This window comes from Delphinus delphis, chromosome 12 (assembly GCF_949987515.2).
Source record: "Delphinus delphis chromosome 12, mDelDel1.2, whole genome shotgun sequence".
Classification (NCBI taxonomy): domain Eukaryota; kingdom Metazoa; phylum Chordata; class Mammalia; order Artiodactyla; family Delphinidae; genus Delphinus; species Delphinus delphis.
The window spans coordinates 37834441-37848151 of NC_082694.2; the positions used below are offsets into that span (position 1 = coordinate 37834441).

Consider the following 13711-nt stretch of genomic DNA (forward strand, 5'->3'; position numbering starts at 1 on the left):
TCCAATCCCAGGTCATTTATTATTTTTTTTATTCGTTGTTAAAGTGGTGGAACTTAAAATAGGACTAAGGAATCCGCGGTTTTGCACCTGGCTAGGCGCTCAGCAGGAATGGGTTCCCCCGCACTCCTCTCCCTTCCAGGGAGCCCCACGCCTCGGTCGTGCAGTGCGGCCGCGCGTGCGCCCGGGCCCCCAGCGCCCTCGCCTCCCGGTTGCCGTGGGAACCTCAGAGCACCACAGCGCCCGAAGACGCAGCAGTGAGCCAGTACCAAGGCCAGAGCATGGAGCTGCCAGATCCGGTCCGCCAAAGGCTGGGAAACTTCAGCCGGACCGTGTTCAGTGACTCCAGCCGGACCGGGCCGGAGTATAACGAGGGTCCGGGTGAGTGGCGGAGGCCCAGCGCAGGACGTGTGGCCCTCGGAAGACCTGGCGCCGGTTTTGGAGCGGCCAGATTTTGCCCAGACCTAAGATGGCGGTTTCGCCTTCAGGTGGTTCTCCGCAGTGCGGGAAGCTCCTTGGAGGAGGGGCCAGGCCGAGGGATGGGGCTGAGATGGGGACCAGATACCCCGGCCCCGTAACCCAGCGGGTTCCGGGTAGATAGTGCTGTGACCTGGCCGGCTAATGGCAAGCGGGGTGGCTGAGGTGGCGCCGGCCTTCCTCAAAAAAGAATATAAAAGCCGCCTTCGCAGCCCGCGTCCGGTCCCTTGCCCTCCGAGAACGCTGAGAAGGCCGACTTTGCTTTTCCTCTACGGCATTCGCCCTGGCTTTTCTGGCCAGGGTGGAATGGAAACAGCCCAGGCAATCCCTTCTTTCCACTTACTATCCCCTACCCCAGTAAAATATCTTTTCCTTTTCTCCTTTCCTAGCAGAACAAGTACTTTCCACCACAAGTCCATTTTCTGGCAGAAGACATGGAAAGAAATGTTATTTTAACGCTATCCAATACAGAGTGGCACCTGCCACTCTAGCAGCGCCTTCAACAAAACTCGCACTCTCCCTGCCTTCTCCTTCCCATCCCCTATTTATACTTCTTGTCCTAAATCAAGTAACAAAATAGCACGATGCTACATCCAACATGACAAGTGACAACGCAGTTTTCTGCAAAACAGTTTCCCTCTCTTAAATCATGATAGACAACATACTGTCAACCAAACCCACGCAGCTTTTATCACTGAACTGTGCTGGGAAATAGAAATCTTTTCCTCTTGCTTGGTTTAGGGAGTTTTTAAAGGGGGCAAAGAAAAGTCATTTCCCATCGTTTCAATTTTTCACCCTGATTACTTGCCTGTCCTCTCAATTTAGGCCTGGTCTTGATTTAGGATGTACAGAGAAAAACATAATGTGAAAAATTAGGTTATTATGTTTTTGATTCTAAAGCCAAGGCACTAAAATCTGATGATATAAAGTATCAGGGGTTTTCTGTAAAGGGCCAGATAGTAAATATTTTAGACCTTGCAGGCCGTAGGTCTCTGTGGCAGTCATAGGTAATGGTAATTGAATAGACATGGCAGTGTTCCAATAAAACTTTATTTGTGAACACTGAAGTTTGAATTTCATGATTTTCAGTGTCACAAAATATTATTATTCTTTGATATTTTTTCCTCAACCATTTAAAAATGTGAAAAAACATTTTTAGCTCACTTGCTGTACAAAAACAGGCAGCTGGCTGGTAGTTTGCCCACCCCTGATTTATATTACATAATGTTTTAATTTAAATTCCGTTTACAGAAGTCAACTTGTACTTTTGCAGAATTTAGTAAATTCATGTCTTGAGCTTTCAAGGTTAATTTACATATTAACTTGATTTTCAACTGCATGATGGTAAGTTTGATCTGAAATATAGACATAACTCTTAAGATGCTCATGTACAAAATTCTTAACATAAAAACTTCTTCGCAAAATTTGACTACAGTGTTTGCTCTAAAGGTATTAAAATTTTCAGCTTAACTAATTTATCACTATTTTTCCACATTTTCTTCCTTGTGGATCTGAATTAGGTTTGATTATTTGTACTGTAATTGCAAGCATGTATTATGACCACAGCTGACCAAGAGTTGTCCTATTGTTATGAGAAAATCCTAGGCAAGTGAGTTACCTTCAGATTTAACAGACTGTAAGAATGCATTCCTTTATAAGTGGTAATTTAATAAATGGGTGCAAGCAAAAGTAGACATAATAATCAGGGATATTCTTGGAGCTAAAGGAAAAACCTGGCTGTGAGAGACCATGACTATCTTATATTTTAAAACTGTTAAATGATAGATATAAAATACTCAGATGCGGAGAAAAAGACATAAAAATCTGTTTTTAAGAAATTTATTTTAGGGGCTTCCCTGGTGGTGCAGTGATTAAGAATCTGCCTGCCAATGCAGGGGACACAGGTTCGAGCCCTGGTCCAGGAAGATCCCACATGCCACGGAGCAGCTAAGCCTGTGTGCCACAACTACTGAGCCTGCGCTCTAGAGCCCATGAGCCACAACTACTGAGCCTGTGTGCCACAGCTACTGAAGCCCACGCGCCTAGAGCGAGAGCTCTGCAACAAGAGAAGCCACCGCAATCAGAAGTCTACACACCACAACCAAGAGTAGCCCCCGCTAGCCACAACTAGAGAAAGCCCACACACAGCAACGAAGACCCAACACAGCCAAAACTACATAAATTAATTAATTTTAAAAAATATTTATTTTAGAGCCTTTGTAAATTCTTTCATTTAGAGCAGTGGATTTCAAAATATATATCTGCTCTTAAATTGTTGGAATTTAGTCAAATTGAGGATGCATTTGTAGGGCCCAATTTAAAAAATCAAATTCTTAATTTAGGACCCTTCTCCTTATATGAAAGCAAAAGGTACTATGTAATCAGCCTTAGATAAATGAAACTCATGTATCATGAATGGCTACACTGGTAATGCCCTTATAATAGTATGTTTTCATTCATTCATTAATGAATTCATTAATTCATTCTTTCTGCTTATGCATATTTTGTATTTTCCATGTGTAAAGCAAGATGCTAGGTTCTATGAGGGCCTCAAATTTGGGTAGAATGTGGTCTGTGCTTACAATGAGCCTGTGTATAAGTAAAAGAGAAGGAAAAAGGACTCATATTTATTGAGTGCCTACTAAGTGCCAGGCATAGTGCTAGGGTGAAGTAATTTATATTATCTTTAATCTTCACAAGCAACCTGTGAGGTAATTTTAATGTTACTGTTTTACAGGTGAATAAATTAAGGCTCAAAGAGGTTAAATAATTTATTCCAAGTCTGGCATCTAGAGTTCTGAGGGAGTTTGGGGGGTTCCGGGTTTACTTGGACTCCAGAGCTCATTGTCTCTTCAGTAACCAGATTGCGTCTCAAGTGAGGGGAGTGTGGCTCTTTGCTAGCACTTCTTACACATAGACTAGAGTGATAAGTACCTAGAGGGGAAAGAGATTTATGCTGGAGTGGGGGAATGGGATCAAGAAAGGATTTATGGAAAAAGTGGCATTGAATTGGATATGAATGAACAGGTAGGATTAGGATATGCTGAAAAGGGGTGTCTGTTTAATTATAATTTGGGGAGATTAGATTTTGCATGAGATTAGTTTATATGTGAGCGATTAGTTGTTATGTATTTTATGTGTTCATTTCATAGGCTCTTTACACAGAACTCTACAAAGGAGGTAATGATTATTATTGTTATCTGTTCAATAGGATTCGTATTGATATTCCACATTTAATTTATACCAGTAGTATGCAAAAAAGTCAGCAGACTGTAATGGGAAAATGATAAAGTAATTGAAAAATATGAAACATACCCCCAAGTAGCCAACATAGGAACTAAATAGTATTATGATGACTATTTCCCTTCACTGTCAATGATTATAAATAGGCTTAAAATTTGGAGTTTCGTTAAGCTGCTGCTATGGTTATTAAGTCTAAGGAACTAAAGGACGTATAGGGCAGAGACCAGGGTTAAGAGTTTGTTCCTTTTCTCTCTCTTTCTTCCGTAGATAATGAAATGGTTTCCAGTTTGGCATTGCAGATGTCACTTTATTTTAACACTTATTTTTTCCCACTTTGGTGGGTGAGCAGCATTACGATGCTTCAGATGAAGGTAAATCTACACTTTACTACTTCTGCTGAGGTCTCTTCTGCCGTCCCTAGCGTTGTTACATTGTCAATAAAATTAAAGTTCTTCATATTTTTTTTTAATCTCAGGTCAGTCTTACTATATGTGAGATTTTATGAACATGTTTCTTTTTGTTTTTTTTAGTATTCAATCTTGCCTGATTACTACAAATTCATTGTGGTCACCGTTATCATCCTAATAACCTTAATTGAAGCTATCAGGTTGTATCTGGGCTACATGGGGAACCTGCAGGAGAAGGTAGGCTCTTCTTTCCTTTCTCTCAGTGCTACACATAAATGCAGTAAGATTTTCCTAACAAGGAAAAGGCAGTGAGATGTGATGGAAGGAACAAAGGCCTGTAGTTAAGGCCTAGCTCCAACTTCACCACATCTGTCACTGTGGTCTGTTTGCTTAATCTCTTGAGCCTTGGTTTCTTCACATATAAAATTGGGGAAATATTTACTTCACAGATTTGTTAGGATTAAGTAATTTATATAACGTACCTGAACATAGTAAACACTTAAGAAGTGATAGTTTTCCCTCTTCTCACCAGTCTTGAAAATACTTGGTCAATTAAACGTGATTATTTAGATCCTGAATAAGAGAATGGGGGGAAATGATAAACTCATTTCCTCTGCAAGGCTCATGTTTTCTGAATCATCATGCTGCCTAAGCATTTACAGTTACCAGAATTTAGGGATAATCCCTAAAGATTTCTGTGTTCTTTCAGGCCTTTCATAAGGGCCTGTCCCACTGTATACTGTCCCAAGTATTTCTTGCTTTTTCCTAATCCAAGCATCCATTCCAGGTGATGTGTTGTTTCCCAGTCATATTCATTCCACATCTTTGCTTACTTAAGTTCTTGCCTCTTCCTCCTTCTACCCAACTTTAAAAGCCTACCTCCTTGAATTCTGTCTTTTACCTACCCTACTTACCCTCTTATTTCTTGTAGCATTTAGTCTATAATGCTAAGTGGTGCATTTCATTATTCACTGTAGTATTCTAGGACTGTCCCATAAGTAAGTTTTCTCTTCCAGTCTAGACTGTAAGTTTTCTGAGGACAAGGACCATGTTGTATTCCTTTTGATTTACAGAGCTCAAAATGTACGTTCACCGTAGTGCCATCAAGTAGTATCACTTGCTCATTGATGCAAACAGAAGACTGTACTTCACTGATCTGATACTCATCATGTGTGTCATTGCAGGTTCCTGAGCTGGCTGGCTTTTGGCTTTTGAGCCTTCTATTGCAGTTGCCTTTAATTCTATTCTTGCTCTTTAATGAAGGCCTAACGAATCTGCCCTTGGAAAAAGCAGTACATATCATCTTCACTATATTCCTTACTTTCCAAGTTGTTTCAGCATTTCTTACCCTAAGGAAAATGGTAAATCAGTTGGCAACTCGTTTCCACCTCCAAGACTTTGACCGGCTCTCTGTGAGCAGAGGAGACATGAGAAGAGTGAGATCCTGTATAGAAGAGATTTGACCCAGTGCTGTTGAGTGAAAATCTGAAAGATCATTCTAGAAAACTGCAGGAATTAGGAAAACACCAGAGGGCTAGCACGAGAAAAAGGATAAAGCAAGTGTTTTGAACTGTATGCTCTCTGGCTCTGAAATTCCAAGGTTGGGGGCAATGATAAGACTATTTGCACATCACATGAAAGCAGTAAATCAACCCTAAAGCCTATGTGTTGTCTACCTGATGTCAAATATCTGAAATTTTTTGTTGTTGTTGACTTTTTCAGGTGTGTAAAAACCTGTATTGGTGGCATTACATCTTTACTGTAATATTTCTAGTTAGTGCCTATAACTAGAAATGTGTATATTTCTTTTAACCTTGTTGGCTATCTATGTGTTGGCAGTATGTCTGAAGCACGTGGAAATGCTTGTCAGTATTCCGATGTATTAAGACTACATTTGTAAACTAAGACACCAAATTTTCATGTCTGCTAGGGTCTTAGCTGTTATGCTGAGGTTAAGAAGAAAACAGGTGGATTATCATGCTATTTAAGAAATGTTTTTATTCTAAAATTGTTACTTTCATAAAACCGTGTTCAGGGACTTCCCTGGCAGTTTGGTGGTTAAGACTTCACCTTCCAGTGCAGGGGATGCAGGTTTGATCCCTGGTCGGGGAGCTAAGATCCCACATGCCTCACGGCCAAAAAACCAAAACATGAAACAGAAGCAATATTGTAACAAATTCAATAAAGACTTTAAAAATGGTCCACATCAAAAAAATCTTTCAAAAAAATAAATAAGTAGATAAATAAAACCGTGTTTGGTATTTATGGCGGTGCTGTGTAAAATGTCTTTACAATAAGGTATAAAATATTTATGTTAAAGTATCTGTAGGAATCATTCCTGTCTTGTACAGTTCTTTTGGGCTGTGGGTTTGTTATTTTTATTACAGAGTTTGCTTGGGTGTATCTGAACATTATTTTTAAGTGACTGTTGGATTTTCTTAAGGGATATAATGTTTTCTGTCCTATAGGGAAATGTGCCTTTATAAGTAATGTATTTTACTGAGAGATAGTTGTAGCTACCTTAAAAATCATTCTTTCTAATCTTCCTGTTCTGTAATTCATGCTTATTTTAGGACTTCCATGCTGTGCCTTATACATTCTTATATTGCTTAATTTTTGAAAATTTTTTTATTTCCCACTCTTAATCACACCTGACCAGTCTATTTATGCTCTTTCTATTATTATATATAAAGTTCAGTCAAATTTTTCTACCCCCATGCACTGGCTGATTAGCCTTTCCCCTATACCAAAGCTGTCACTAGGTATATTCCAATAATTTGAAATTCAAAATAGAATTCTGTTTGGATAGTTTACTAAAACATATTTGTTGTGTTTGTTTCCAGATAGGAATAGATAGGTGAGTTTATAAGAAAATATAAAATAAGAACACTAAATCTACATAGCAGATAAATTAAGGGGATGATGAAGAAAGAATTTTCTATTTAATAGTTGTTTCCAGAATTTTATTTTAAATATCAGAGCCTCTGAAACATTTAAACTTTAAGGTTAAAAGAGTAATCACTAAAATGTTAAGAGTGATAATCAAAAATTTTAACAACTATAAAAATTGGGGGAAAATGTATTCAATTTATTAAAATTTAAAAAAAATTTTGCTCTAATAGCCATATTGCTTAAAATACAGATATAATAAGGATGGGAAAAAAGAAACTAAGAAAATCCATTGAGAACATGACCAAGTTATTTGTTTTTTGTCTAAACAATAAAACCATGATTTTGTGTTAGGCTGAACCAATATTTTCTTTTGGAGTATAGCTGGTTCCCTATGTAAGCATACGAAAATCAAGATAGATATTTGATTTTGTGTGTCAGCACATTTGGAGTTTAGGCAGTCCTTATTTTTACTTTATTTGAATAAGTTTGCCCATCCTTAATTCCAGTTACATCTTCCTCTTCAGGGTTCACAGCACTGTTCTGAAGTTTTCTAGTTAAGACATTGAGCTTCACAAACACTTTGTCTTTCACATATTTTTTTTTTCCAGGGTTTTTTCCTAATTATAGACAAGGTGGATGTGAATTTCTGTAAATCGGAATGATTTTTAAAAATTGGATTTTAATCAACATATGTTTGAATGCCTAGTTTGTACAAGAAAGAGTGGAGAGTTCATAGACACATAAATGTGCTCCCTGTTCTCAGGGGTACAACGTTGGAAGTAAAGTCTAACTTCATCAGGGAGGTGCAGTGAATGAGTTTCTACCTAATAAGTACCTGACAGCTAACAGTCCTTGGCTTCCAGTGCATCTCCTCTCTTTTTTCCTAGCATTTGGTGGCCAGGATTAGCACACTAGCCCTTCATCAACACCATCTAGCAATCACTATTCCTCTCATTGTCAGAGCACAGGGAAGGGACATGGGGCGGGAGGGGCAGGGAGTGCTGTTAAACACACTTGCTCATACACACTCGCTTGCGCTTGCCCGTGCACACAATAACAAGACGTTTACTGTCTGGTGGAAAAAGCAGATGGGCAAATCAGGGATAGCACTGTAGGATTACAGAGAATACATAAAAGATGAGGAATCTGGGAAGGCTTCCCAAAGAAAGTAACACTTTGGGATTTGAAGACTGAGCTGGTATTAAGTGTTAGTTTCAGTATTAAAAGACAGAAGCAATAGTGACTCTGAGTACTGCTTCAGGTATTACATGTAGTTTGATAAAACTGGTGGGAAGGGTGCATGAGAAGAAAGGACACAGAATCAGATAGAGAAGCTTGGGAGGAGCTAGTAAGCTAAAAACTCTAATATTCTGAATCCCTGAATAGTTTAAACAGTGAAATATCACATACATTTAGGTTTCAGAAAGATTTCTCTGAAAACAGTGTGGGAAATGTACTATAAGGGTTGGGCTAGAGGTAGAACTTGATGAAGCAACTTTGGAGAGAACAAACTGGCCTGGATAAAGTCAGTGGCAGTAAAATAAACTTGAGTAGAACCTATTAAGATTTTTAAAAAATAATTTTATTTTATATTTTAAAATAGGTATTAAAATTTTTTTTCTAATGTATCTTTTTGGGGATTACACACAATGGTAAACAAAATGACGTACTCACTATCTTATCCACCCCCATCCCCTGGCCATTGTTAGATTATTATTAGACTTAAATAGAGCTCTATCTGAATTAGTCTTTTATAAATTTTATTTGACGTGGCATATCTGAATAGTTCTTAATTTGCATCTGTGAAGACTATAGTTTTCAAAAACTTAAATTTTAAAAGAATTTGAATCAAGATTTTGAGAGTAAAGGAAAGAAAAATCATCTATAATTCCATACCCTAAAATAACAAGTATTAGCAAATGTCCTCTTTCCTTGCAGTTTTCCTGTTGTAAATGCTTTTTAAAACATAGCTGTGACCACCAGCACTTACGACTTTGCACCCTGCTTTTCTGAAAACATTATAAATTTTTACCTATCTTTCTACATAGTCAACATGACCATTATCTTAAATGATTGCACAATATTCCATCAAGTAGATAGACAGTAATTTATTAAACTTCTCTCCTATTGTTGGATATTTGGGTTGTTTTCTTCTTTTGCATGTATACTGTTGGGCCTCAGAGCAGGCTGCCCCAAGATATGCTACAATGACATATTGATTAGTTTGAATTTAAGCCAATGGAGAAAAAATGATATAGAAAAACACTCTAACCCCCTCTTTCCCCATGAAAGCAGGAAATAACCTCGCATGTGAAAGTATCCTCCTTATACCAGGAGGATAGAAAGCATCCTTCTCACCAGAGTTAGGAAATTCAAGGCTAAGAAAACTGTAGACAAACTTTGTTACCTCTTCATTAGTCTGCTACCCCAAGCACAAGCCCCTTTGTTAAATCTTCACAAATAATTGTTTCCTTGTCTAAAAATAATATATAAACAGCCTGCTTCGTTCACCTCGAGGATTCCATTTTTATGAGACCTCTGTGCATATGAATTAAATTGGGGTTTTTTTCTTCCTATTAATCTGTTTGCATCAATTTAATTATTAGACCGAGCAAAAGAACTCCCCAACAATACATAACATTGTAATGAACATCTCATGTATACAGCTTTTTTCCATATCTTAGATGATTCTTTTTAATTAGTAAGCTAGAGTCTCAGAAGTGAAACTGCTGGATCATAGGGTATGAACATTTTTGAGGACTGTTGATGCATATTGCCAAATTATAATATCCACTTTCTGTAATTCTAAAGATATTGCAATGAAAATTTTGACAAGGAAAGACTTAGAGACCTTAGTCACCCACTCATCTTTGTGTTTCTGAGTAGCTACCACAGTAACAGAGTCTCCTAAGGAGGAAAAAATCTAAAAGCTGTGAAAGGAGAGGTGCAAAGAATTTTAAAAAATAAATTTTTTTTTTTGAATTAAGGGAAAACTGATAAGGGACAGGAAAAGGCTTAGGCAAGCTGGTCGCAGTCAGCACAGACAGATGTGACACAATAAAAACTGGGTCATTGAGTTGGGACAGCCCTAGGACATAAAAAGACTGAAATGAAGTAAAGCTCTGGATTACTTTGTTCTTGAATATTGAATTTTTTCAGAAGCATGGAGCATGAAATATTACAGTGATAAGCCAAGATTGGAAACATAGCCAAGAAAAAGAGGTCTTTAAGGGATTGTTTAAAATGTTCTGAAGGAATAATTTGGTTTGGTCTTAAACGGCTCAAAAAGTAAATTGACATAAAGCTTTTGCATAGCAAAATAGGCATAGAGGCAGAAAACAATGAGGCAAGTGGAATGGTTTATCCTGTAAATTCGTTCCAATGTAAAACGTTAGATTTTTGGTCCTAGAAAAGGTTTGTCAGCAAACTTTAATGCTGTATTTTTTAAGTGCAATTAACAGTAATTTGTTATGGGTATACATCTTATTCTAGTTTTAAAAGACTGTTAATTTGAGGGTTTTCAGTCAAGAAAAAAACAAAACTAAACAGCTAATCATTCTAAAAATCATTCTAAGAATCATCCTAAAAATCTCCTGTCCACTGCATACCGCACTCCCGCCACAGTGTTTAAGCATTAAGCATTTAAAAACATTCAGGCCCTAGAAAAATGTGTTTAAAATCAGGTTTAACCACAACGTTTAAATTTATCCTGGTACTTACATAGATGTACATCTTTCTGAAAATGAGGGTAAGAATCGGTGTGTAATCATTTCAACCAAACTCAAGAAAGAATAAAACTCTTAAAAAGGCACAGATCAGAAGATAAATAAAACATATATTCTATGAAAAATTAAGACACTTGGAAATTTAGCTTATCAACATGCTCAATCTAAACAAGTTTCACAGCCACACCCTTGTCTGGAAAGGGCTTTCTAAGCCAGTGAGGTCTGTACAATCACAGTGTATATATCACAGCTACTTATTCGTCCTTCATTGTTCCACAGGCCTAAGTGTTTAGCCCTTGGCTACATTAAAAATGTAGACTTTTAAAAACAATAATCAACCAACAATGGCCTTCTCTTTTAATTTTTCAGAACTCTAATAGCACTATATTTGGCTGATAGGAAAGTGGTATTATCGATTCATCTCTAAAGGGTTTTAGTTCCTGATCTTGAGTTATTTATATTCTAATCGAAAACACATTGGAGACACTGCTCAATATTATAGCTCAAAAGAGAAAAATGTTTGATATTCAAATTCAAAATGCAAATTCAAAAGATGTTTGATATGTACATTTAATAATTATTTTATAAATGCTTGATTCATTAGTACCTAGAAGAACTAAAATGATCACTAAAGAGAGTGGAAGTTTAGGACTTTGCTTCAATAGCTTTCCTAAAAAGAATAAAAGCTGGTAAGAGTTAAAGTTTTTGCTATCCTAAAAACTAGAGCTCCTGATGCCCAATAAGCCCTTGCTAAGGAAGGCAGGAGAGCAGTTCACTGTTGATTATTTGGTAATTTACTAAGCAGAGTAGCGAAGGATATATTCATGCCTTTTATTTTTAGTATGCTATAATTTTTTTTGCAAAGTAAACTTAATTTACTTAGCTCCAACAGTATGCCATCCACACTATGCTTTGGTACTCCAGGACAAAAAGATAAATAGGATTGAGTCCCTGCCCTTCCAGCCAAGGGCTCGCAGAGGAGACAAATTTAAGGTGATCATCATGGCTTATGAAAATATTGTAATAGAGCTATGTAAAATATGAAGAAAAGTGAGGAATCCTGACTAGGAGGCAAGATAGTCTTTCAGACAGATGGAACAGCATAGACAAAGGCACAGACATTTGAAAACATAAGGTCTGACCAGAACCAAAAGTAGTTTGATATGATTAAAATATAAGCTATGTTGAGAAGGGCCTGAGATGAGCTGGAAAGACTGGCATCAGGATGTTATCAGTGTTTCATATAATAAAGAGTTTGAACTTTGTACTGTAGGCAAGGAATGGTGTATCTATATTGAAACAGAAGACAATGCTGCCGTATTTGAAAATGATACAAAGCTGAGAGGGAGAGCTAATTTGATAGATAATGATCACATTTCAAAAGAATCTCATAAGAGGCTGAAATGCTGGCACAAATACATTTTACACACACATACACACACACATCTTCCAACCTACACCTCTCAAAAAATCAGTTCACTAATAATTAAGGAGCTCATTATGTGCTATTTTTCAAAGGAAAATATCTGGGTGGTCTTACGCGAGGACAAGCATATCTTAATAGAAGTATAATGACCAGATCATGGAAAGGAACAATCTCACTGTTCTCTTCCATGTTGCACTAGTAAATGTCTCGTCTTTATTGTACCTTCCCTACATTTATTGAGAAATCTAAAAATAAATCTAATCATGCCACTACTCTCCTTAAAATTCCACCAGACCCTCCACTTCCTACAGCAGAACACCCACAGTCCTTTGCGTGGCGCACCAGGCCTCTTCCCGCCTGTCTGGCTCATCTTGCCACCCCTCCAATCCTACACGTGCAGCTCCTCCAGTGCACCATTCTGGATTTTGCCTCCGGACCTTTCCCCTCCATTCAGCTCTCAGCCTGAAGTAACTTTATCCACGTGGTGAAATTCTGCTTGTCTTATAATTCTTGGCTCAACTGTCATGTCCTCCATGGAAATGTTCCATTGTCTCCTACCTACTTCCAGGTAACACTTGCACACTTTTCTTTGTATCTCCGCTGCTCATCTTTTATGACTGCATCTAAAATGATTAATTATATGTATTTTTATATATTAGATTCCTACTACTTAATTGTAAGGTCTTCATGGTAAATGTCTTATTCATCCTTGTATTTCCAGTGCTTACCACATTGTAAGTGTTCAATAAATATTTGGTGATGTTGGTGAGCAAAATTTGCTGCCCCCAAATGTCTCTGGCATGTAGATGATTTCAAGCTGAAAACAAACAAGGCCCAAAAGTCTCAGGAAGAAACTTTGACCTCCACCCAACTGCCTAAAAAGAATTTAGATGGAGGGCCTGTTTCCAGAATGGAGCTATCGCCACAGATACCTGCAGCGGATGATACGGGCCAGGTGTGGTGAGGGAAACTCTTAGAGATCAGAGTCTACTCTGTGTCCCCTTGTCTCTGCATGGCCCAGCAAACATTTATTTAACAAACATTTGCCTTCCATCCTCATGTTAATTGCCTTCCTCCCCTATGAAGTCCCAGACCCTTAACCCCCAACATCCTCTTTTGTCTTTAACTGAAAATGGTATTTAAGGTGAGGGTTTCAGCCATTTTGGTGATTACTCAGTTTTCCTGGGTCTCTCCCATGTACACGTTATGTACACGTTAACTTTTGTTTGGATTTCTCCTGTTAATCTGTCTCATGTCAATTTAATTCTTAGACCAGCCAGAAAGAAAATTTCCTCCTCCATGACAGTGAACAAATGAATGAACGGACTTAGTTAAGGGGAATCAGTGTTGTACGGTGGTTAAAACCACAGGTTTTGGAAGCAGACGTATGCTCAAATCCTTGCTCTGTTTATCAGTTTGGTCAAGTTATTTAACGTAACCTAATCCTTAGTTTATTCATCTTTAAAATGAGTGCTTATAGGACTTTTGCAAGAATTAAATGAGATAAACATAGTAGAATAAGCATTAACATATGGAAAATATTT

The 13711-nt window shown here is 37.7% G+C and overlaps 1 protein-coding gene across 1 annotated transcript; it reads left to right on the forward strand.

Annotated features, from left to right (window-relative positions):
- Positions 1-232: 232 nt before the first annotated feature.
- TMEM17 (transmembrane protein 17) lies at positions 233-6373 on the forward strand. Its single transcript, XM_060027569.1, has 4 exons — positions 233-378; positions 3985-4088; positions 4248-4361; positions 5309-6373. Exons 1-4 carry the CDS (start codon positions 279-281, stop codon positions 5585-5587), a joined length of 597 nt encoding a protein of 198 aa, XP_059883552.1. The 5' UTR covers positions 233-278; the 3' UTR covers positions 5588-6373.
- Positions 6374-13711: the final 7338 nt, after the last annotated feature.